This window comes from Lithobates pipiens, unplaced genomic scaffold (assembly GCF_037356315.1).
Source record: "Lithobates pipiens isolate NorthernLeopardFrog02 unplaced genomic scaffold, aLitPip1_a1.2 Scaffold_18, whole genome shotgun sequence".
In the NCBI taxonomy this organism is placed as follows: Eukaryota; Metazoa; Chordata; class Amphibia; order Anura; family Ranidae; genus Lithobates; species Lithobates pipiens.
In genome coordinates this window covers 221898902-221925877 of record NW_027507758.1, presented here as the reverse complement: position 1 = coordinate 221925877, position 26976 = coordinate 221898902, and the positions used below count along the sequence as shown (strand labels likewise).

The window sequence follows — 26976 nt, the reverse complement described above, 5'->3', positions numbered from 1 at the left end:
TCTTAAGAAATGCAGGGCGGATGTGGTTGTATTGGTGGAGACACATGTAGAGGGGAAGTTGCAGATGACTCTGCGTCGTCCCTGGGTGGGATGGATGTATAATTCGACCCACACGTCCCATTCACGGGGAGTGGCGGTGTTGATCACCAAAACTGTCCATTTTGAACTAGGGGAAGTGCTCACAGACCCACAAGGGCGATATGTATTTATATATGCAAAATTATATAGTGAACCCCTACTTATTTTGGCCTGCTATGTTCCCCCACCGTTCACCGCCTCTGTATTACTGGCGGGTTTCTCCTTCATGGCAAAGTATGATACCACACCGACAATATGGTTAGGCGACTTTAATGCTGTCATGGATCCTAGGCTGGATCGTATACACCCTACGCATCTTATGGGGGGTTCTGCCGGGAATAGTAAGCTGCTGAAATTGATAGCATCCTTCCATCTGGTGGACTCGTGGAGGCACAGGTTCCCTACCACGCGGGCTTTCTCCTGTTTCTCCTCATCCCATAATACAATGTCCTGGATAGACTACATATTTATCTCACAGGGTCTTACTCCTGGTCTACTAGATGCATCCTTTGGCCCACGGTCCCTATCGGACCATAGCCCATACCAGATCTCCCTTAGCATTCTGATGCACAAACCAAAACGGACGTGGCATTTGAATCCCTTTTGGCTTACATTGTTGCCAGAGAGGGGAGGAACTCACTGCTGAATGGCGTTGTTTCTTTGAGTATAATGATTATTCAGCAAGCCCCTCGTGGTTTGGGAGACCTTCAAACTCCATGCCCATGCTACCCTAGTGTTCCACATTAATAAAATTAAAGAAAAGTCAGTGGAGGAGTTGGAGGTGGCTCTGGCGGGGTTGGCTGTGGTGGAAAGTAGTCTTGTACGGGACCCCTCGGCTGCTAACGCGCCCCAACTCTGCCTGCAAACCAGGGTGGTAGACCGTATACATTATGTGAAAGCCAAACAAAAGCAGTTCTTTCTCAAACAAAAATTTTTTTTACATGGAGAGCGGGCTGGCAGACTTATCATACCTGACACACAGTGAGGGAAAACCCCCGGTAGTGATTACTCTACAAGGCCCAAGTAATTCCCTGAGATCTGACGCATTAGAAGTGACGACTAAATTTACGGAATTCTTTTCAGCCCTATACTCTTCTTTTTTAGAAAAGGTAGACTTCCCTCAACTCACGGCAGAACAAATTGACATGTTAGAGGCCCCACTTACCCTAGAAGAGATTACTGTTGCGGTTGCTAGTTTTGCCCACTCTAAGGCCCCAGGCTCGGACAGCCTGCTGATAGAATTTTACGCACATTTTTCTGAAGTTATTTCGCCCAAGCTGCTGATACTTTACAACCACTTGTTCCAAACATTTGAACTACCTGCCTCCATGAAAGAGGCCACCATAGTCCTGATACCTAAGCCAGGGAAAGACCCCTTGCTCCCGGAATCGTACCGTCCCATCTCATGCAGGTGGAAATTAAAATTCTAGCTAAAATCCTTGCTCTGCGTCTCAATCGGGTTATTCTCAAACTTATCCACCCAGATCAGGCGGGCTTTATGCCAGGCCGCAACACATCCTTTAATTTCAGAAAACTCTTTATTAATCTGCAAACCCAACATGAGGAAGTAGGTACGCGAGTTGTCGTATCACTTGACACAGCAAAAGCGTTTGACTCAGTTGAGTGGCCCTATTTGTGGAGATGTCTGCAGAGCTATGGTTTTGGCTCTAATTTTATACGATGGGTGCGGCTTTTGTATCACGAACCGATGGCCAAGGTGGTGGCAAATGGATGGCCTTCCCCGTTATTCAATCTTGGTAGGGGTACAAGACAGGGTTGTCCACTATCCCCACTCCTATATGCCTTGGCGGTGGAGCCTTTAGCTATAGCTATACGAGCTGACCCAGTAATTAAGGGTCTGCGAGTGGGACATGTTATTGAGAAGATCAGCCTCTATGCGGATGATACGCTATTGTATCTTTCTGACTCGACTCCTCCTTGACTAGGGCTTTGATGGTTATAGAACAGTTTGGAGTGTTTTCTGGCCTAAAAATTAACTGGAATAAGTCCCAGATTTTACCGCTGGATAGCTTTCCCCCAACCCGGTCCCAGAACGACCTTCCCTTGCAGAGAGCCGCGACAATTAAATATTTGGGTTTGTATATATCCAGAGTTCCGAGAGATTATATAACCCTGAATATTAAACCCCTTTTCTCTCTAATTAGAAATAAACTTCTTACATGGTCCCGCCTTCCTCTGGGGGTATGGGGTAGCATTAATCTTATCAAAATGATTCTATTGCCCAAGGTGTTGTATGCCCTTTGGCATTCTCCAATATACCTCCCCCTAAAATATTTCAAGAAACTAGAAGCCCTTCTAGGTCCCTTTGTTTGGGGTAGAAATAGACATAAGCTGGCTTGGCAAAAGCTCAAGAAACAGACGGATAGGGGAGGTATGGCCTTACCGGATTTTAACCATTACTACATTGCAGCACAGCTTTCCCAATTTTTCCATCTTGACAAAGCTGATGGTGATCGCTTCATGACCTTGATCTGCCCCAAATGGGCTCAACTCAATAGGGCAGCACAGTGGTGTAGTGGTTAGCACTCTCACCTAGCAGTAAAAAGGGTTGCTGGTTCGCATCCCAACCACGACACTACCTGCCTGGAGTTTGCATGTTCTCCCTGTGCCTGCGTGGGTTTCCTCCGGGTACTCCGGTTTCCTCCCACACTCCAAAGACATGCAGGTAGGTTAATTGGCTTCTGTCCAAAATTGGCCTTAGTATATGAATGGACCTTAGATTGTGGGCTCCTTGAGGGTAGGGACCAATGTGAGTGTGCAATGTACAGGGATAGGGGTAGACACTCACTCAGGTTGAACTGGATGGACTGGTGTCTTTATTCAACCTTACTAACTATGAAACTACTATGAAACTATGAAACGTACAGGTGATCCACTATATGCTATCACTATGGGCACAAACTGCAGGGGCTTAGGTGATGATATCGCACCCATTCTACATCAATACAGACGTATTTGGGATATAGCCTCTGGCAGATTGGGAATCCCAACTTACAATGATTACACCCCACTGTGGAATAATAATCATATGAAGGAATTTGCTACCATACAAGGGCAGGAACTATGGAGCAAGTGTGGGGTGTTTTACCTACACCACTTAGTTTCTGGAAGCACTCCCAAGCCCTTTAACCAACTGCAGGAAGAGTTTGCAATACCATACAACATGTACTTTCAATAAATGCAGGTTAGGCATGCGACTAATGCACAATTCCCTCGGGGAGCATACCCACATCCCACCCCCAACCCCATTCTATCTGTGGCTAAGAGTGAGGATCCCAAGGGCCTTATTGCTATCTGCCCCAATCGCCACCAAGGTCGCATATGCCCCAAAAGGTGAGCTGGGAGAGGGACCTAGATCAAATGACAGATGAAGAATGGGAAGAAGCACTTGAGACGTGCAGGGAGGTGTCCCCCAAATTATCAGATAGAATGTCCCAAATTTATATACTGCATAGGGCTTACCTCACCCCGCTTAGAATAGCGAAATATAAGCCTGAGTTTCCCCCTAGCTGTCCAATGTGCAAGGCGACAACTGGCACCTTTTTCCATCTCCTATGGGCATGCCCTTTGTTACAAGGGTTCTGGGTTCAGGTGGTGAATTTTCTGCATGACAATATGGGCACACCTGTTGGTCTGGATCCCAAACAATGCCTGTTGGGTGTATACCCGGGAGTACTTGACAGAAATACTAAGTTATTCCTGCAGGAAACTTTGTTCGCTGCGAGAAAGCTTATCGCCAGGCAGTGGATGAGATCTACACCACCAAGCGGAGTGGAAAGCTGAGATTAACCTGACTTTGCCATACAAAAAGTGCATTTACATCAATAGGGGGGTGCCCATTCAAATATAATAAAGTGTGGGACCGCTGGCTGAATGATTCCGATACCTGCATATAGCCATCGTTAGACCCCACCATTTCCAAGTGCATAAATCTGCTGTTGGTTTGATACCCATAGTGCTGATTGCTACAAGGGCTATAATGTTTATGTACAAATCCATATTCTATGCTGAATGTACTATAGAATGCAAAATGTAGGTACTCTGCTGTAAACTCCTTCCATGTGTGTTTAATACTGTAAGCTATGTTTTTGATATCTGTGCTTTACTTCAATAAAACGTTGTTAATTGAAAAAAAAAAAGCCTGTATTTATTAAAAAACTCAGAGCAGAAATGTTTTTTTCCTTCAGCAAACCTATTTTTTTAGTTCAATAGTTTTTATTCAAGAAATTTTCATAGTATAACAACTTAGGGTTACAGATTTTTGTTTTTCTATGTAACATATAACAATCAAACAAAAGAGCAATTAAGAACATTGATGGCAAAAGAGAACAATGTCATGCAAACCTATTTTGAGGAGGAGGAAAACATGGGTCTCCTCTCATAAAAGCCCAAAAAACTTTGGTTCATGTGGCAGTATGCAAGAATCCTCAACTAAAATAGTACATAGTACTTTCTTCAAAGATTTATATAGCAGTAAAGTATCTTATGAAGAGGCTGAACTGCAATCTTTTCTTGACACCATTATGTTACCAGAACTGTCGGCAGCAGAAAGGGAGATTTTGGATAAACCTCTTACCTTAGAGGAACTTCGGGTTGCTGCTGCCAGCAGACCCAACAAAGCCCCAGGTGCTGATGGGTTCCCAGGGGAGGATTAGAAAAAGTATGGAGCCAATTTATTGCCTGAACTATTGGAGGTACTTAATGTAGCATTGGAGTGTGGTTACCTTGCTTCCTCTATGAATGAGGCGATTATTACAGTTTTATTAATACCTGGTAAGACCTCTAATAACCTGCCCAGAATCATATCGCTCAATATCATTACTCACTTCAGATGTGAAGCTATTGGCAAAAGTGTTAACCATTAGATTGGCAAATGTAATCTCTAAGATTGTGCATTCAGATCAGTATGGTTTTATTCCAGGTAGATCTACTGCAATAAATATTAGACAATTACATCTTAATTTGCAGGTTCCATCTGATAATTTAGATGTAAAGGAGGACTCTGATGGGGACACCTTATGTTAAGTGGTTTTATTTTATTTTACTTGTGGAAATGTGGATGTGATTGGCCTACTGTGATGGGCACAGTGAGGCTGCATACGATGGGCATAGTGAGGCTGCATTTGATGGGCACAGTTTTATCTAGCAGTATGATACATAATTATATGTGTGCATGCAGCTGATAACAGCTACAATAAACTCCGCGCCACTTGTTAAATTTCTTGTGATACTAATTGTGATTAACTCTAATAGAACAACTATTACATATAGCAGTGATGGCTAACCTTGGCACCCCAGATGTTTTGGAACTACATTTCCCATGATGCTCATGCACTCTGCAGTGTAGTTAAGCATCATGGGAAATGTAGTTCCAAAACATCTGGGGTGCCAAGGTTCGCCATCACAGACATATAGCGATAATTTTATAGCTGCTCCCTAAAAAGAATCTAAAGTAAGAAACTTGATTAACTGTGGTTTGGTGATGATAGGGGCGCTATTAGAAAAAGAGGGGAAACCTCATATCTTAAGCATTAAATGATTTATAAATGAAAAAATACTACAATATCACCCGTACGTCACTATAGTGGTGTTGCGACCCACTAAGCATGCAATAATAAACAAAAAAACAAAAATTGAAAAATGAATGATTTGAATAGTCCCAATTAGATACTGGAAAATAAGACATATATCCAAAGTGCATGCAAAGACTAAACCCCACAAATACAATTGTGATATGCTTCAATTAGATTTGTTTTCCAAAATACAGTAAAATCTTCTGAGATTAGTTAGAGATCCCTTCACCACAAGTTTGAACACGTAGGCACCCAATCATGATGATACAATGATCTCCTTACCAGATTATATTGACTACTTTAATTAAAAAGATAGTCAGCTGAGCTTGTGCACGGCGTGCATTCCACCGAATGCGACCAACAACCACGATGACCGGGAATTTGCGTATACGAACGTGGCTAGATACCGTCTCAACTTACGTTTTGTTTTCACGTCTTCAGGAAGCGTATCTGGTCACAGGGTCAACGTTATTTATAGTGTGCCAAATCGATCGTAAAGAACCAATAGAAAGTAAAAAGTTCATGCGCAGCCTCAGTCCCACTCAAGGCATATTGAACAGCATATTTTACTTACTATTTTTAGTGAGCGTTTTTTTAACGTCAGAAAGTAACATTTATTAATCAAAAAACATCAGAGGAGAAAAAATATATAAAAAAAATATATAGACTATTTACAAATCATGATGACTCAAAATCTTAGCAATAGGGTATCCCTCTGTCATTCTTATAGTTAACCTCTAGATGTCACTCTATATGAAATCAACTAGATGGTAGAGGCCTCTCCATATCACTATTATAAAGGCACTAACCAATAATACATTTATACATTTCTCATTTAAAACACCTTCCAATTTCATTACTTTTATTTATCCACCCCTTTGTCTCCTAAATCCTTCTTAATTTGTATGCACCTTAGTTTACTGTATATCTTTATAGCGTTCGTCTTTATTGCAGATAAATAGAGGCTTGATCCAAATGTTGGTACCATGCTCCCAAAATGAGGAGATATAGAACTAATTGTCTAGTTGTTCGGCCTACGTACTGTATTGAGCAGGGACATGCTAACACATATGTAACATGATCCGAATTACATGTAATTAGTGGTTTAATTGTATATTCTTTTTGTGCGACTTTGGATTGAAACTGGGAAACGTTCTTAGATAAGCCCAGCCCTCTAGTAAGTCTGCAGGCCCTGCATCTAGTACAAGAATGGAAACCGGATCCATCCAGAAAGGTTGACAGTTTTTTGGGGGGATCTGGGACATTACGAGCTATTTGATTTCTTAGGTCTGGTGCTCTTCTATAGATGAATTTAGGATTGTGTGGAATTATGGACACCAGGTCTTTATCTTGCAACAAAATGGGCCAATGTCTTTTGAAAATGGCTTCCATCTGTCTATACTGTCTATTAAACCCGTTACAAAAGCTGTGGCCCCTTGGTATTCAGATTTAGCTTTTGGTACCAATAATGTTTGTCTATCTATCTGGGACACCTGCGTCCCCACCTTTGTTAGGGTTTTAAAAGAATAACCTTTTTCTAAGAACCTATCAGTTAGTATCTGGGCCTGTGAATGGAAATCATTATCATACACACAGTTGCGTTTTAGTCGCATATATTGTCCTTTCGGAACTGCTCCTATCCATTGTGGGCACATAAGCATTTCTATCAGTGGCTTTGAAGTATGTTTTAGTGACAAACTTATTATGCTTTTTTTATGATAGTAAAGGTCCAAGTAATTCACTTCCACATTGCTGTGTTCGGCTGTAAATTTTAGACCGTAGTGGTTACCATTCATTTGATTCAGAAATTTCTCAAAACCATCTAGATTACCCTTCCAGAAAAGAACATCATCGATGTAGCTTTTATAAAAAAATTAGAGATTTACTCATATTTTTAAAGATGGTTTCTGACTTCCATTTATTCAAGACTACATTGGCTACACTGGGAGCATAGCGTACCCCCATGGCTACTCCTCCTATCTGGTTATAATAATCATTATTAGCCCAGAAAAAATTGTTACTCATTGCTAGATCTAGGCCTTTGATTAAAAAGTTTATCTGAACCTTTTTTTAATTTGTATTCTTTTAACAATACCCACTTTAGTGCTATAAGCGCATCCTTATGTTGGATATTCGTATACAGAGACTCAATGTCAACTGTAATCATGATGGTATCCTCCGTCGTTACTATATCCTGTAAAATCACTATCAGGTCTCTGCTGTCTTTAAGATATGATGGGTTTTGTGTAACTAGTGGTTTAAAAAAAAAAAAACATCTAGGTACTCACCTAGTCTTGCAAACAGGGAGTCTATCCCACTTATCGGTCAGCCCGGGGGACACTCTTTATTTTTATGTACCTTTGGTACTATGTACATTACTGGAAATTTTGGAGCGTATGGTATAAGGTAATCGGCTTCCTTTTGATTTAGAATTTTTTTTATATAGGCCCTCTGTTACCCAATTTGTAAGTTCCGTTCTTAATTTTGAAGTAGGGTCTTCTTTTAGTTTGATACATGTATTAGAATCATTTAATAGTCTTCCCATCTCCTGGTAATAATATTCATGAGATAGTATTACCAGGCCTCCTCCTTTGTCAGCTGCTCGAACCACTATTTGTTTATTTTCCTCTATGGATTTAATGCCTTCCCAAATTGTTTTATTTTTAGTTTGTCTTTTAATTTCCAAGTTTCTAACTTCATTCTGTACCATATCTTTAAAAACTTCAATATGATGGTGCATTCCTTTGTTGGGATTAAACACAGAATTCTTTTTTAACCCACTTTGTACATAAAGATGATCCGTGGTAGATACATTTCTTATTGTATTAGGATTTGCAAAATGTTTTTTAATATTACGTTTCCTAACATATTTTTCGATGTCAACAAATAATTCAAATTTGTCCGCATCTTTATTCAGTGCATATTTCAAACCTTGATTTAATACTTCTAATTCTCTATGAAAGCTCAACTCCTGCCAGATTGAAAATTCCCTCATTTATTTGTCTTTTTCTTTCTGCCTCTTCCTCTCTTCCCTCGTTTTCTGTATGTTCTTGCGGAGGGTGGGGGAACTGGGTGGAATACGATATGCCCCTTTCCATCCCCTCCATTTCCCCCCCTCTTGGTGTTGGTTTTGATAGGGTACAGGTCTCCCCCTAAAATTCCCTCTAAATGTTCCTCTAGGGGGGTCTCAGGGGGTATTGGTTCCTAATGGATTTTTAATAGTTGTATTCAGACGGTCTATTATCTAAAGGCCCATACCTATTATAGGTCTGTATTGGGTAGGGAGAAGGATAGGGGGAGACACCTTGAGTGAGGCTGCACATGAACTTTCTACTTTCTATTGGCTCTTTACGATCGATTGGCACACTATAAACAACATTGACCCTGTGACCAGATACGCTTCCTAAAGACGTGAAAACGAAACGTACGTCAAGGCGATATCTGGTCACGTTCGGATACGCAAATTTACAGTCCTCTTGGTTTTCGGTCGCATTCGGTGGAACGCACGCCGTACACAACAAAGAACCGCGAATACACTAAGAAATGATTAGATAAATGAGCAGCCCCAGTGCCAGGTCGGGCACTGAGTAATGTAAGCAGCCATTTGGCTTTATGTTTTTTAAAATTCTGTTTTAAATAGATACGCTATGGATATCGTTTGCTCTTTCTTTATGCCCCATCTGAGCCTATGAGGTGGAAGTTGATCTCTATAGAGTTCGTGTCATATTCCATGTGAGCAGGCACTCACCAGCACAAGCTCAGCTGACTATCTTTTTAATTAAAGTAGTCAATATAATCTGGTAAGAAGATCATTGTATCATCATGATTGGGTGCCTACATGTTCACACTAGTGGTGAAGGGATCTCTAACTAATCTCAGAAGATTTTACTGCATTTTTAAAAATGAATCTAATTGAAGCATATCACAATTGTATTTGTGGGGTTTAGTCTTTGCATGCACTTTGGATATATGAAAATCTAATATCAAATACTAAACAGTGTATATAACCATAAAAATGTGCAAAAAAATACTCAAAAATTAAAACACATAAAAAGTCCAAAGAGGAAGAGAAACGCAAAGAAATAAATTCAGTCCATTGAATTGACTCTTTACAACACCCTTCAGATGTATAGCAGGTGCGCCCAGAGAGAGAGGTTCATCCACCACCAAATTCAGTAAGGCTTACCAGCTGACAAGATCTCTTTTTAGGGAGATCATACAAGCTTGAAAACAAAACGATCGCTCCTGGTCTCTCCAATAGGTTCTGCTGGCGTCTCCAACTCCTATATCTCCTTCCTTTATTGTTCTGGACCTTACGATCCCAGGAAAGGCTTGAACCTGGGTGGGTAGGTTCGGTAGGGGGGGGTGTAGTCTAATCCACGAGCATGGTGGCCTGGAGTCCGACCAAAAAAAAAAAATAAATAAATAAATAAATAAATAAAAAGTTCCTTTTTTTTGGTCGGACTCCAGACCACCATGCTCGTGGATTAGACTACACCCCCCTACCGAACCTACCCACCCAGGTTCAAGCCTCTCCTGGGATCGGAAGGTCCAGAACAATAAAGAAAGGAGATATAGGAGTTGGAGACGCCAGCAGAACCTATTGGAGAGACCAGGAGCGATCGTTTTGTTTTCAAGCTTGTATGATCTCCCTAAAAAGAGATCTTGTCAGCTGGTAATCCTTACTGAATTTGGTGGTGGATGAACCTCTCTCTCTGGGCGCACCTGCTATACATCTGAAGGGTGTTGTAAAGAGCCACTTCAATGGACTAAATTTATTTCTTTGCGTTTCTCTTACTCTTTGGACTTTTTATGTGTTTTAATTTTTGAGTATTTTTTTGCAAATTTTTATGGTTATATACACTGTTTAGTATTTGATATTAGAATTTAATATTTCACAATATCAATTTGGCACTTTATAAGTTTTAGCGCAGCTTTATTTTTTGGTTTTTGTATATTGTGGGTATCTCACATTGTGTTGTGGCAAGAATTTATATTTAGTTTATTGTTAGTACTCATATTATTATTTTTAAAGCTTGCTTCACTGGCATAGGCTTTTTTTGAAGAAATTAGTAATTTTTTGGACAGCGCTGTTTTCCAAAGATTTTTTTTACTTTGGATATATGTCTTATTTTCCAGTATCTAATTGGGACTATTCAAATAATTTTTCAATTTTTTGTTTTGTTTATTATTGCATACTTAGTGGGTCGCAACACCACTATAATGACGTACGGATGATATTGTAGTATTTTTTCCCTTATAAATCATTTAATGTAATGCTTAAGATATGAGGTTTCCCCTCTTTTTCTAATAGCGCCCCTATCATCACCAAACCACATGATACATAATTAGCTGATAAATGGCTATTTACAGACCTGTATTACTAACAGTTTAATTTTTCTGTATGTTTGTGTCCCCCCTCCAAAAATATTCTGAGCACCAGCCTCCACTGGGGGGGGGGGGGGCATGTTTTACTGGATGTTATATTTCAAATACTCAAATAAAATGTAACAATAACTGATAAATAAGCTACTTTAACCATTTGGACTATTGAGTATGGCCTAGTTATAGCAAAAGTTTCATTAAGTTCAAAGACATTGTAGCTTATTCAAAATACAGTATAGTGTATATGAAAAACAATTTTTCTTACCATTGAGTAAAGAGGAATAAAAGTAGACGGCATTAGGGTGTGAAGAATATTGTCCAAATGTTTTCGAAAAAGGAACCATTTTGAATTTACATGAGCCCGCATCTGTTAAACAAAAAACAAAACAAAAAGAAAGATGGTGTTGTAAGAAAGGGATTTAAAAAAAAAAAAAAGAAGAAAAGACAGCTTGGTTTGACTGTCTGTTACCAGGGGTGTAATTTACAGCCTTTTATGGAGATTAACCTAACTCTTAGGCCTCATGCATGTTGGATGGTATAAAAAAGCCAGTAGCGTTAGCAAAACTATACTCACACAAAAGCTTATGGCTCAGAAATGACGAATAGACACTTTAAGCTTTTATCAGAGTTAGAGCGTTTTTACAGCTGAAAACTCCTCTCCAAAACCACTAGTTCTAGAGTTTTTTTCTAGCCAGAAAATGTCCCTACCAAAATGCTGATAAGAGCCTGTGTGTGCATGGACACAAAGGATAACACTGCTCCCGCTTACGGCTGCAGAAAAAAGCTTGAACCCAAAAACTGTAGCTGTAAAATGGCGCAGCGTGCATGAGCCCCATTACACGGACTGTTCAAACAAGAAGTTGCACTATAGTTAAAGAAAACTGAAGGCTCCAAACACCAGTGATCAAATAAATCCAAATATGAGGCATGTATTCCTTAGTTATAGCCACACCATCCACCACTGTATAGTATGCGATACTTAAGATGACACCTAAACAATTGTTCACTTACCAGCTTGCACAGACCCCCTATCACAGAAGGTCAGTGATGCTTGTGGCTTCAAACCCAGCAAGGGCCTTTACATTCTCTAGAGAACTCCCTTGTGGACTTACGGACCACCCATCCAGGAAGCAATATGGTCCCCAAAATATAAAAGGCTCACCAAAGTATAAAATCCTTAACTTTTATTGGAGTATACATATTATTGGACGAATTGTATATGCGCCTTAAAACAAGATAAACCGGGCCAGCCGTATATGCAGCACCCGTCCATCTGGGACTCGAGAGTTGCGGTGATGTCAGCATGTTGCTCCCCCCTATGCGTTTCATCATAGGCTGATGTCCTCCTGGGACGAGTGCCCCAGACAGCATCAACCTATGATGAAACATGTAGGAAAGTGCCCCAGACAACATCAGACTATGACAAAAAGCGTAGAGCTGAGCGGCATGCTGACGTAACTCTCGAGTCCCAGGTGGTGAGGTGTTGCTACTACGGCCAGCCTATCTTGTTTTAAAGATGAATATACAATTAGTTTGATGCAAGTGCAATGCTTTGTATACTCTAAAAAAAAGTTAAGGATTTTTTTGCTGTGGTGAGCCTTTTATATTTTGGAAACCATATTGCTTCCCATATGGGTAGTCCATAAGTCCACAAGGGAGTTTGAAGCCTGGCGGGGTTTGAAGCCACAAGCATCACAGACCTTATGTGATAAGAGGTCTGTGCAATCTGGTAAGCGAGCACTTTATGGGGGAGGTGTCATCTGAAGTATCACATACTATATGGTGGTGGATGATGTGGACATCGCTAAGGAATACATGCCTCACATTTAGATTTATTTGATCCCTGTTATTTGGAGCATTAAGTTTTCTTTTTCAACCATAGTGCAACTCCTTGTTTGAACATTTGCTTTGGGACTGTGCCATATCTCACAGAAGAGTTGCAGCTCTGACGTTTTTTGCACATATGCGGTTTTAGAGCAGTTTATCCCTATGTTTTTTAGGTTTCCATTACATGGACTCATCACAATGAGTGACCACTGTTGCCGTTTCATCTGATCAATATGATCACCTAGATACTTCGCTGGGCAAGCAGATCAGCAGAGTGTGTCCAGTATGGGACTCAAGATGCATCCCTGGGAAAAACTGGTACTGAAAATAATAGAAGAGGACTAAATACTGTGAATTTCAACAGACTGTGGCCTATTTGTCAAGAAACCCCTTTTTAAGGGCTTTCTACTCCTTAGCAGAGCTAAACAGCTAGACAACCAACACAAAAAGTATAATTTAAGAGAAAAATACAGATTTTTTTTTTGTAGTACAATTAATAGTTTCCAAGTGAATGTCCTGGTATTACTAGCTTGGGTTGATGTGCCCTGGCAGTACATTGGACGGGAACAGTAAGACGGGATATGTTAAATGTAGGATGTTGTAGGTGGAGGCACAATACAGGGGAAGTGATTGAATCAGAGAAGAGGAGCAGTCAAATTGGTTCTGGATGAGGGGCAAAGGTGCTGATCAGGGGTGGCAGAAAGAGAAACAGTATGGGGAGGGGAAAAAAAGCCAAAGGCAAATGAAAAGTGAGGTACTAAAGTAATGAGCAGGAGTAACAGTACAGAGGGACATGGGGATGGAAGAGAAAACCAAAACCATGGTACTATGTAGATGAACAAGAGGAGAAATGCATGAAATTGCTGAAGACCGATGAGAGGAGCAGTTGGGAGATGGGAGGGGGGCACACTAAAGGTAGATGAGGGGAGCAGTAAGAAGGGGGGTTGCTTTCTGAGAAGGATGTGCAAGTGAACACACCCAAACACCCCTCCTATGCACAATCTTTAGCAAATGTATATAACTTTATTACCTGTAATACAAACATCACTTACACTTCTGGAGAAGAGATGCTTGAGAGGGGATGGGATTTCAATTTACAAACACCATACTGGTGACCCCACAATAGGGATTAAACTTTGAGGAAGGGAGTTTAACAAGTCACTCATAATTAGAAGAAAAGAGGTTTAACCATAAACTACATAGATGGTTCTTTACTGTGAGAGCAGCAAGGAGGTGGAATTCAGTTTCACAGGCGTGGGAGGCATCGATAGTTTCAAAATGACCAAAACATACAGGGATATATAAGGCAGGGCTCGACAAACACCAGGCGCCAGGTCACCAATGCGTCCAGAAATTGCAACCTGGCACCTAAGCTGCCACCAGCCCACTCACTATTGATGCCCCAGACATGCAGCGCATGAATACTGACTGCCGTCCTCCTCCCTCCTCCACACTCAGCGGCGCCCCGCTAAATGTGTGAAACTGACAAGCAACGGAGAGAGAAGGATCTGTCAGATTTCAGCTTGATGTCGGGGTGGGCGGGACCCGGCAGCTACACCAGCAAATGGAATCTGGGTGGGCCGCTACGTGTATGTGCCCCCCCCCTTTTATTAAGCAGCCCAATCGGCTGGTGTTTGATAGCTGCTGAGTCCCGCCCACCCGGCCGGGCCCCACCCATTCCGACATTAAGCTCAATTCTGACAGCTCCTCTGTTACATTTCAGTAACAGAGTGCTCCGTGTGAAACCTGCCAGTGCCACCTGCCAGCGCCAACCAGTGCCATCTGCCAGTGCTAACCAGTGCCACCACCAATCAGTGCCACCTGCCAGTGTCAGTGCCACCACCAGTGCAACCTGCTAGTGCCAACCAGTGCCACCGCCAATCAATACCACCTGCAACCACCAACCAGTGCCACCTGCCACCACCGACCAGTGCCACCGCCAATCAGTGCCACCTGCCAGTGCCAATCAGTGCCACCACCAACCAATGCCACCTGCCAGTGCCACTGCCAATCAGTGCCAACTAGTGCCACCTGCCAACACCAACCAGTGCCACCGCCAATCAGTGCCATCTGCCAGTGACAACTAGTGCCACCACCAACCAGGGCCACCTGCCAGTGACAACTAGTGCCACCGCCAACCAGTGCCACCTGCCAATCAGTGCCATGTGCCAGTGCCACCACCAGTGCCAATAGTGCCACCTGCCAGTTCCAAACCAGTGCCACCTGCCAACACCAACCAGTGCCACCGCCAATCAGTGCCATCTGCCAGTGACAACTAGTGCCACCGCCAACCAGGGCCACCTGCCATCACCAAACCAGGGCCACCTGCCAATCAGTGCCCCGTGCCACCGCCAGTTCCAAACCAGTGTCACCTGCCAGTGCCATCTGGCAGTTCCACGTGCCTGCCAGTGCCAGCCAGTTCCATCTGTTGCTAGCCTTACTCTTCCTAGTCAGCCCATAACCCTGATGTAACAGCGTTTCATTGGAGTTATTGACTAGGTGCTCCATTGTGAGTTAGGGATAGGGGGTGAAAATGAGTGGCCTTACCCCGAAAGCAGAGAATCCATACAATTTAAAAACACACAAAAAAAAAAAAAAAACTGGCTCCTAAATTCAAAGCAAATTTGTCAACCCCTGATATAAGGTAATAATGACTTATAATCACACATAGGTTGGACTTTATGGACTTGTGTCTTTTTTCAACCTCACCTACTTTGTAACTATCTAACACTGCTCCGCACAAATGTTTTTTTGTAACCACCATCCATATTATTTTGTTCCTTTTTGCAACAGTCAAGTCAAGAAATTGTAAAAAAACAACTTACCTCCTTGTAGTTGTACATAGCCAAATCAGAAATTGCATGGGCATCTGGCACTCTAAGTCTGGAAAACTCAGGAATACAGATTTCTAGAAAAACAACATTCATCAAGCAGCGGGTAAGAAGACAATAAAATCAAGAGAGATACACAGCCAACTGTTACAATTACTAATTAACCCTTCAGTTTATTGAATGTTTCAGGTCTTCATTATTAGGTTTGGTCATGCAAAATTAACTTTAACGTTCTTGAGAGGACTTTGCAAACAGTTGTACAGTTTCGGATACACTGACTGATATAGATATTTTGATTCACCAACCATGTCATTGTTGGAACCGTTTGATGAAATCCTGTCCAGTGCACGTTTTATTATTTTGCCAAAATATTAAACTTATTTTCTATGGAAATATTTGGGCCTCATTTGAGAACTTATTTGAAAGTATACAGTATATTATACCTTTTTAGAGTTTTTTTTTTTATTCAAGGAATCTTCTATGCTTCCTGATTAAAGTGTTAACAGACATGTGTCATTTACAATCTGCATTCATGATTTGCAAAAAAAAAAACATACATGCTACTAAATGCTTGATTTACAATAAAATATACCCAAATATATGAATCTTTTAATCACTTATTTTAGTTCAGTGTCAGGAATATGAAGAATGAAAGTGCAATTTCTCATTACTGTTGCAGTCTTTGAGACACTCATGTTTGAGTTGTTCACTTACTTACAGCCAATGAAGCCTGAAGGTGACGGAACCTAATTTAGGTTATTTGGGGTCATTTTTTCCAATGCTGGCTTCCTGAGTTTATATTGTGCTTTGAAAGACCCTGACACAACAAATATTTAGGAAATTTTGGGAGGCATTTCTAATCTTTTGTTAAGGTGTGGAGCCTTTTTTTCCATAAAATTATACTTAGCCACAAAGACAAAAAAAAAATCCTCACTATAACCCTACCACCACACTACCTTACCTCAGTAGTCAGCTAACCATAGCACTAACCAATCCTAGGGCCAAACAATCAACACCTAAAGGTTCTTGTTGTTAACATAAGATGAAAAGCCCTTCATCTGTAAGTTCAGAAGGTGACTGAAAATCTATGGTTCACCAGCAGTCACTGTTGACAAACATTACCAAAACATTACCAAGAAACGAAATGTAAATTAAGGAAAATAAATGTTTTTAAATAAAGTGATTGTGTAAGGAAAAAAGATTCACAAATAAAAACACTTTAAAAAAAATAAAATAAAAACACCCATTAGACATTGGTCTTTAAAGTCTAATATAGTTTTTGAGTTTACTACAAATATGAGTTTTTTGTTTTTTTCAGATTAGATCTAAAATAGCCTTATCTGTGATAATTGTCCAATGATAAAGCCAAATATAGCTGGCAGCTTATTATATACATTGAACTTCTAAAAAAGAACTTCAATATCACTTACCAAAATCATTGTTGTACTGCTCCATTAGCTCAGAAAACACAAGGCAATCTTCAAAACCCTATAAAAACACACAACCATTGGATATTGACAGTGCTAAGCATCGCTATTTAACTTTTGTTTTTAAAAACACATTTCAAACTATTGTATATTTAGAAATGTAGAAATAAATATTCTTTATTCTTTGTAGGTAACAGATAACTCGCATGTGGTTTGGTCTATTGCCTACACTTATGTGTTCTCTTACCAAGCAATGTTAAACGGTGATATTACATTTTCTAACACACCACAAACACAGTTTGGCTGTATACCCCATTTACTAATCTGTTCTTTTGAGAAAATGAAGACCCCTTGCACACTGGGGCGTGCTGCAAAGCACCCGAAACAGCTGCTGCTTTGTCTCCAATGTGAAAGCCCCAAGGTCATACACACTGGAGGAGTGCGCTGGCAGGACGGTAAAAAAAGTCCTGCTAGCAGCATCTTTGGAGCTGTGAAGGAGCAGTGTATACACCACTCCTGCCCATAGAAATCAATGGGGCACCGTGGTTATACCGCTGGCAAAAGGCCTCTGCAGAGGGGCTTTGCGGTGGTTTTTAACCCTGTCTCGGCTGCTAGCGGGGGTAAAACCGTCCCACTAGTGGCCGAATAGCATCGCAAATCTGACAGTAAAGCGCTGCTAAAAATATTGGCGTGTTACCGCAGACGCACCTCCCACCCCAGTGTGAAAGGGGCCTAACAAAGTTTACTGGTTTGTAAATGTGCTATTAAAGTTATTTTTTTTCTTAACAGCAAACACCCTTTACAAACATGTCATATTTACCTGCTCTGTGGAAGGGTTTTGCACAGAGCGGCCCTGATCCTCCTTTTCTTTTAAGCAGCTTTTCTGGCTCCTTTGACAGCTTTGCCAAAAAAACAAAACAAAACGCACAGCGCCACCACGAACAGCCGCCAGAACCAGCCGGGATGGTATACGGCAGTTCTAAATCTAAAAAGTCAGATTCCATCCAGGACGCATCCAAGATGGTCATGGCTCCTTCTAAATAGACTAGCGTGGCCCACTTGCAAAAATACACGACACAGCTGCAGAGAGTGAGTCCGTCACAGAATTTGGTCTCACTCCCCTAGCCCTCCACTCAGAATCCTCCCAACCTAATATAATACATCAGTTTGAGCGGATGTTCAAAAAAGCATAACAAACATCCAACCATATCACTGGGCGATTATCGTGGTAAATCAGCAAACTGGGCAACCGCACAGCAGCTCTAGAACAGCGGACGGATGATCTAGAGATTTGGCTGGCAAATCACACGGAAGAGCTTGGAGGTCCCCCGTGATGAAAATATCACCCTTTTGGCGCATCTTGGGGACTTTGAGAATAGGACCACTGCTCGAATCTCTGCATTCGCAGCCTCCCTGAAACCATCCTGGACCGACAGGCTACAATTACAGCACTGTTTCAAGAGCTAGCCCTCCCCTCCCTATTGAGCGTCTGGAGATTAATAGAGTGCACAAGGCCCTGGCCCCACGAAAACCATAAGGTGCCGCCCCCCCCAACAGGACCCTGCCAAGCTCCATTGCTTCCGAACCAAAGAGCACATCATGTCAGCCACGCGCAAAAAAGATGCCCTCGCATTTCAGGATCACTCCTTCCAACTATTCCAGGATCTCTCATCTCTGACCATATCCAAGAGGCATGCTATGAAGCCACACAGCAACACCATATCGCATACAGGTGGGGTTTCCCCTTCTATGTTAGCTTCCGTTTCCACGGAACCCACTACATGTGCCCATCCACAAAAGACCTCCAAGCAACTACCGTAAGTAACCTTCATCTGCTCCCGGCTGGCCCACTGCCCGAAGGCTCCCGATGCCGCTCTGCATCCCGCTCTCCACAGAAGCTCCACTCCTCTCCTGACTCCAAGCAACCCCCGGGTACCCATAAGCGGTAACACTTCAATTCCCCCGCTCCGGCTCAAGAAGATTCAATGGACTGAAGAACCCTCTCCTCAACCGTGAGCTGTTGAACTTTTCACCCTCACATGCCCCATGGTGAATACTCCCTATTCACTGAAGAGGTTCCACCCTCATTTTCCATGCTCTGGACGCTCGGTTTCCATGGTCGAAAGCCAGTTGGACCATTTACTACTCCAACATGTCGTCAACCACTCAACCTGACCCCGTGGTGCTACTATATTATAAACCACCCCACCCACCCCTAACTACCCTGATAGCTTTCCTCTTCTTTACCCCATCCCTTCCCTCCCTCATCTACTCTACTTTAACCATCCTCCCACCACCGACTGTTTATGATGGACTTACTGATCTGCTAGATACTTTCTCTCCCACGCCCCAACCTGTAGTTTCATGGTTGATTAGCTGATGCGCTCCCTCACTCCAGCTCAGCTTCATTATTTTACACAAACACCTACAACGCACGAGTACTCACTTCTACTGAACGAATGATCTACCCAGTACCCAGGGGAAATACCATGCTAGGGGTTTCTCTTGTAAATATCTCCTTCCTGCTTTTTCTATTGCTGGGTCTCACCTACACTGATATTTCATCCACATTGATGTTCATAACCCCAGTTGGCCATGCTGACCACTGAGGAAGATCACTGCTCCCCCCACTTTGTCTACGGATGCCACGCTCTGTAAACACTGTGGATTACACTCACTACTCTGGAATAGAAATCCTTTTTCTCTCACTAGGTACACCCACCTTGCCACTCATTTTGTTTATTCCTAAGCAACACTGCTTCCCTTTACTTTCCACATTCCTCTCTCTGCTAAACCCTCCTACTTCTCACCCCTTTTTTCATACCACCCCTGAGAGGCACCTTGGGTCATCTAACCTATGCATTACATAGTCAAGGAAGCACCCACTACCCTCACCAAGGGCCCACTTGAATGTTCTCTCCCTTAACGTCAAAGGGCTCAACTCCCCTAACAAAAACCAAAGCTTTTGGTACCCTTGCCTCAACTAGGGCACATATTGCCTGCCTGCAGAAAACACTTCACAACTCGATTTACCCCTAAATTCTTCAGCACCTCCTACCCCCCAAGTTTATACAGCATCTGCATCTTCCAAGCAAAGAGGGCTCCTCATAGCTTTCCACCGCTCATCCCCTTTTACTCTCCTGGCAGAGTTAAAGGACCCCGAAGGACACTACCCGATTCTCACAGGCTCCCTTGTAGACAGTGAAATAACCATTGCATCTTACTACGCACCCAACAAGCACCCAACTCACTTCCTCTCTCGTCTGCCAACGACCATAGATGCTCCAAAAAAGGGTACCCTCTTAATATGTGGTGACTCTAATCAAGTTCTATACCCATTTTTAGACAAATCCCCCATCTTGCACGTATCCCAACCCACAAGATTGACTCCCCAACAACTTCCAAACCGTCACTCCCTTCTAGACTCTTGATAAGAGTGCAATCCTGCCAGATGTCAATAAACACACACACACTACTCCCACCTCCACAAACTCTTTTGCCAAATAGACCATATCTTTATCACAATAGACTCATCACCCCTACTTCTATCCTCGACTATCCTTCCAATTCCATGGTCAAGCCACAATGCGGTTCTTACCGCCATCTCTTATACCTACCCCTAACAGCAGATCTTGGTGCATAAACTATACCACCTCTGACCCTATGGGAAGCCCATAAGCGGGACCTGTATCAGTCAGGTATCCCATATACACAAGGAGAAATGTCTTCTCCAAAAACATCTTGAAGACACGTTCTACACAGAAATTGGCCACATAAAAAAAAAAAAAAATAATAATAAATCACCCTCTCCAGTCACTAAACGGGACCTGGATAAAGCCCAACTCGACTGACCTATTCCTCATGGAATCGGCTGAGAAAACCCTATGCAAATTTCAACCCAAATATTTTACTAAGGGGAATAAACCAGATATGTTTCTCGTCCTCCGTAAGGTGGACCATACCCACAAACCTGTACGCCTAAAACTCAGGTGATACATATTCTAGCAATCCCTTAAAACATACTACACATATTCAGTCATAGACTGACTTATACACAGCCCCGCGCACGTTCGATCAGACTAGAGACGTGAAACTTCTCTCGAATCAACCTCCCCACACTCTCAACCCCTAATGCTGAGAACCTAGATAAACCCATCACAACCTTGGAAATCATAACGGCTATCAACGCCTTCAAACCTAACAAGTGCCCGGGCCCTGATGGCTTATAAGCCACATAATATAAAAAAAAAAAAAATTGCCAACCTCCTAGCACCAATGCTTGAGAAGGCGCTAAAACACCAATATTAGATGGACATACGTTCTGGGCAGAGACCTTGACAGCGAGCATATCAAACCACAAACCCCAAACCACACTCAGATGATACAGCATGGTCCAATTATAGACCTATTTTGGTCCTTAACTTAGACATAAAAATATAGGCAAAAATTCTCTAGCCACCTGAATCTAAACCATAGGCATTCTGATCCATAAAGATCAGGCAGTCTTTTTTCCCTCCCGCCAAGCAGGCGATAACATCCGCCAAGCGATACGCCTAGCCTGCACTGTACATACGTGAATACCCAAATGCTTCCTATCCCTTGACGGCCTTACCTTCTGTTTGTTCTAGATGGGGCTTTGGAGCACACTTTCTTTCTTGCGTCTCCTCCCTCTATGCCAATCCCAAAGCCTATGTTCAATACTCCCGATATAATCTGATCTCTTCCCCATTACTAGGAGGTACTCGCCAGGGTTGTCCACTTTCGCCCTCTTTGCCCTAGCCATAGAACCTTTAGCACTCCTGATCCAGTCTGAAGTATCTCAGGCCTGCAAGTCAATCCTCAATGTCTACCTCCCACCCTCTCTTCAGCACCAATTGCACGAAGTGCGCCGTTTATGTGGTCTTCTCACCATATCCCCTTTCTTGGAATCAAACTAACTGCTAACCCTGCTGACCTAAACTTAGCAAACTACCCCAATGCTCTTCTAACTCGCTGCACTCCTGTCCTCATGGTCCTCTATATCCCTTGCACGGCTAGGGTGAATAAAAGGCGATAAAAATAACCATCCTTCCCAAAATACTCTACCTATTCCGTACCCTCCCTATAAAAGAGTCCCAGCTCATTTTCTGTGCATTCTACAATGCTGAATCTCTGCATTTGTCTGGAGAAAATCGAAAACCCTGTATCCCAAGGGCGGCACATTACACTCCTAAACTGTAAGGAGGACTAGGGTTTCCCAACCTAAGAGCATACTACTACGCTGCCCAGCTGACAACTCCAAGTATCACGCTACAAAGGAAGTTCCTCTGTGGGTGGCCCTAGAATCTATTAATTGCGACCCCTTATCTGTTGCTAACCTTCTGTGGCTAGCCCCACCTCTTCGTCTTACCCTAACTAACCCCATAATATGATACTCTCTCCATATCTGGGACAGACTCCAAACGCATTATGGTCTACAATCTAACCAAAAACCTATGTTTCCTTCCTCCGAAACCTGACGGTCTACCCAGAATGGGACACAGTCATTACCTGCTGGGTTATACTTCATTATTAGGTGAACGGACACTGGTAGACCAAAGGTCTTCAGACAGGAAGTGATCCCCTCCCACACAGGAAGCATGTCAGTTTTGTAGCAAGCACTGAATCCTCAAAATAGAGATGAGGGATCTGTGTCCCATGATGTACTCAAAGAAAAGGATTTTACAGGCAAGTATGATATAAAAATCCTTTCATACATCATGAGACACAGAGTCAGGCTAATATTCATTACCTGCTGGGATGTCACAGAGCAATAGCCTTGGAGGGGAGTGAGACACCTTGCCAAACAATAGCCAACAGAACTTACACGGCAGCCTGCAGTACACTGCGGCTGAAGCTGCATCCTCAGCTGCTCGAATATCCACTTGATAACATTTTGTGCACGTATGCACTGAAGACCAGGTAGCAGCCTTACAAATGTGAGCCACAGGATCTGCGGAGATCCTCGGATCTCTGCAGAGCTAGACAAATAAAACTTCACTGCCTGGACAACATCCAAAGAATGCAGTCATCTTTCTTCCACCGAATTTGGCTGAGAGAAAAAAGGTGGCAAAATAATGTCCTGATTTAAATGAAAGGCCGACACCACTTTTGGCAAAAAGGATAGAACAGGTCGTAACATGAATGTCATGGTGAAGGATCAAAGTACGGTTTCCTGCATGAAAGGGCCCTCAACTCCGACACCCTTCTAGCCGAGGTGATGGCCATCAGGAAGGCTAGCTTGCGTGACTGCAAGTCTAATGGAATTTCCTCAATAGGTTCAAATGATTGTTTCTGTAAAACAGACAGCGCTAAAGGCCTTTGGAAGAATACTGATAGGACCAAAACTTAACCTCTGATTGTACTCAGAGCCAATTTGATGTGGCTGTGGAAGCCGACTGTAGAAAAGAGAATTCTCCCAATCACATATTTCCAAGGATGCCATTTTCTGGCTTCACACCAAGCAATACAAGTATTCCAGACCTTACGATAGCTCTTCCTAGTGATGGCTTTCCTAGCATTCACAAGAGTAGACACTACTGGTCCCGAGATGCCACGGGCCTTTAATACCCTGGCTTCAATAGGCATGCCGTCAAATTTAGAGACTGTAAATTGGGATGGAATATAGGACCTTGAGACAGTAGATCGGGGCGACATGGAAGCCTCCATGGCCCGTCTATTGTCAGTCTCACAATCTCTGGGAACCAAGGCCTTCTGGGCCAGTCTCGTGCCACCAGAATGGCTGGAATCCACTCTCTGAATCCTACGCAACAAATGTGGAAGGAGAGGGATTGGAGGGAAAGCATAAACCAGAGAGTACTGGCTCCATGGAACTACCAGAGCATCTGTTCCGATTGCCAGAGGATCTCTTGTTCGGGACACAAACTGCTGTTCCTTGTTGAACCTGGATGCCAGTAGGTCTGGCCATCCCCAATTTCCTGAAACCCCTCGGGGTGTAGGGACCATTCCCCCAGGCAGATCTGCTGGCGGCTGAGATAATCTGCCTTCCATTTTTCTACTCACGGGATATGGACTGCTGATATTTTTGGCACATGTCCCTCTGCCCAGGAGCTGAACGACTCCTGGTACCGCCTTGGCGGTTTACATAGGCCACTGCAGTAGCATTGTCGAACTGAACCCTAATGGAGGTAGTCCTGAAGCTCCACTGTCCAGGATCTTAGGGCCAGACATACTGCCCGTAATTCTAGGACATTAATGGGCAGGGTCTGCTCTGTCCCCAACCATTTCTCCTGGGCTGTGAGCCCATCTAGGGTTGCTCCCCAGCCTGAGAGACTGGCATCTGTAGTCAGTACTCTCCAAGTTACTGGGAGAAAGGATTTTCCCTTTTGCAGGTTTTGATCCTGCAATCACCAGTGTAGGCTTAAGCATGCCTGAGGAGATGAGCACATTGGATAATCCATGGCTTTTCTTCCTCTGTTACAAGCCAACAAGAGGTCTTGTTTTAAAGGCCTGGAATGGAACTGGGCATAGGGCATTGCCTCGAAGGAGGACATTATCCTCCCTAAAAGACTCATACAGAGCCAAATGGAGGGTTATCTGGTGCCCCTTATCTGACGCACCTGATCCTTCAGGGCACAGATCCTTACAGGTGGCAACTCTTAAGCACTCTTGCTTGGACTGCGTTTAGAATCAGACCTAAAATATTTTACAGACTTTGAGCTGGTCTGAAAGCTTTTCAGTAATTATGGTCCAGCCTAAGCTTTTCAAATACCTCACTGTTTATATTATGCTCTGTTCTAGAGCCTGTACCGAGTGATCTCTGAGCAGGAGGTCATTCAGATACCTGAGCACCAAGATCCCTTGGGCCCTTAAAAGACCCAGTATTGGTGCTAGGACCTTTGTGAACACCTGGGGAGCTGTAGCAAGCCCGAAGGGTAGAGCCACAAACGGAAAATTATGTTCCTCTACTGCAAAACATAAGAACCACTGATGAGGCTGAAAGATAGGTACGTGCAAGTACACATCCTTTATATCGATGAAGTCTAAAAAGTCTCCCCTCTGGAGTGAAGTGAGGTTACTACTGAGCAGACAGACTCCATTTGAAAGGATCGTATCAATACATACTTGTTCAGGACCTTAGGTCCAGAATAGGCCTTGTGTCCCCGTTTGGTTTCTGAACCGTAAGCAGGTTTGAGTAAAACCCTGTACTTAGATGTAGTGCCTGACACAATACGTTTTTTTGAAAGATCTGAGGGAATGCTGGATCTTAGAAACTCCCCATAACCACAAGATATAATTGAGGTGACCCACTCATCCTAAATTGTCGTTTTCCAAAATGTCTACAAAATGCAGCAGCCTTCCCCCCAGCTGATGGAGTGGCCCCTCAAAAGGAGGGATTGGTGCTGGGTTTAGAAGAATTTTGGACCCAGTGCTTTTTCTGGCCCTGGCCTTGCCATTTGCCCCTGGTCCTACCGCCCTGTTGGCGATGGAACCGCCCCGAAAATGAGACATTTGAGGAAACAGTCCCTGGATTTTTAAACGAGGGACATTTTGTGCTTTTCTTCACAAAAAGTAGAGAACTCTTCCCTCTGGAAGTCTTTTGGATATATTTGTCCTAGTGATCACCGAATAAACATTCCCCCTGAAACGGGAAACCTGCCAATAACTTTTTACAAGGAAGCTCAGCTGACCAGTTCTTAAGCAATAAAAGTCCGCGCATATGTATAGACAAGAGCCAGATGAGAAACCCGCTGTATTGAATCCTTTAAAGCATCAACAGCAAAACACAAGGCTCAAAGAATATCCATCTTACTTTCAGGCAAATCATCCTTCTGGTTAGGCCTCTCAGGCAATTTGACTTGATCCTTTATGGACTGGCAAACAAAAATTGCTGCAACAGCTGGCTGAATAGCTGAACTAGCCAAAGAAAAAGGACACTTTTAATAACAATTCCAATTTCTTGTCAACAGGGTCTTTCAAGCCCTGTGTGTTATCTACCACACAAGCAAAGCTCTTGTTTAAGGAAGAGGCTGCTGCATCTATTGCTGGCATGCTCCATTTTTAAACAAACTTTTCATCCATGGGATATAAAAGGGAAAACCTTTTTAGGAGGCAAAAAAGTCCTGTCAGGATATTCCCAATCAGTATATACCATCTGTTCAAACAGGGGGCGCAGTGGGAAAGTCTGTGTGACCTGAAAATGTCTCAGAGATCCCAAAGAGGACCACGGGGGCTCAGTCACTTCTGCAAGAGGCATCTTAAAAAGGCAGAGCAAACCATTTCGGTCCGAGTCAGGATCAAAAGCATCTGTAACTGAGAGGAAAACATTGACTGTATATCTTCTTGTCCAGATTGCTCAGAAGCAGCCTCATCTGCTGGGCACTCCAACGAACCTGAGCTTTCAAGTCTCCCATATCCTCAACCCATTCCTGCTCCAGAATAGGAGACTCCGGGGAGGGGGATCTGTCACGCTTCCTGCCACCCTGCGGGATGGAGGCAATCTGTCAGAAACCATGAAATCAGACCAAGACAGAAGTACAGTTAAATCACACTAGTTTAATAGTAAAAGTAAATAGAACAAAAACTGAGCCAGAAGGGATGTCAGCCAAGCAAGTCTTTTAACAGGAATGCAGTCTCTCTGATGTTGACAAAGGCGAACACAGAGATCCACTGGGCTGGATGGCTTAAGTAGGCAGGGCTAAGATAAGCACAGCGGCTCAGATTGCTCGGGAGCCTCTGGTCTTTCAGGGGATACAAAACTAAGGATATGACTAGGTTCATCAGGAACTACTGATGACATAGGTGTGCCCTTCCCTCTGATTTAAGTCCCACTACTCTTTTTGGAAGACATTCAAT

At 42.9% G+C, this 26976-nt stretch overlaps 1 protein-coding gene across 5 annotated transcripts in view; it reads right to left on the bottom strand.

Moving 5' to 3' along the window:
* The window catches only part of KMO (kynurenine 3-monooxygenase), a 145146-nt gene that overhangs the window by 14991 nt on the left and 103179 nt on the right, over positions 1 to 26976 (bottom strand). For 4 of the 5 annotated variants that reach the window (XM_077486618.1, XM_077486617.1, XM_077486615.1 and 1 more), the window contains 3 exons: positions 17146 to 17203; positions 15710 to 15792; positions 11323 to 11424 (listed from right to left, as the gene is read on the bottom strand). In XM_077486618.1, the coding sequence (XP_077342744.1) occupies positions 11323 to 11424; positions 15710 to 15792; positions 17146 to 17203 (243 nt within the window). The remainder of the gene's footprint in view (positions 1 to 11322; positions 11425 to 15709; positions 15793 to 17145; positions 17204 to 26976) is intronic. The other variant, XM_077486616.1, reaches the window with a different exon arrangement.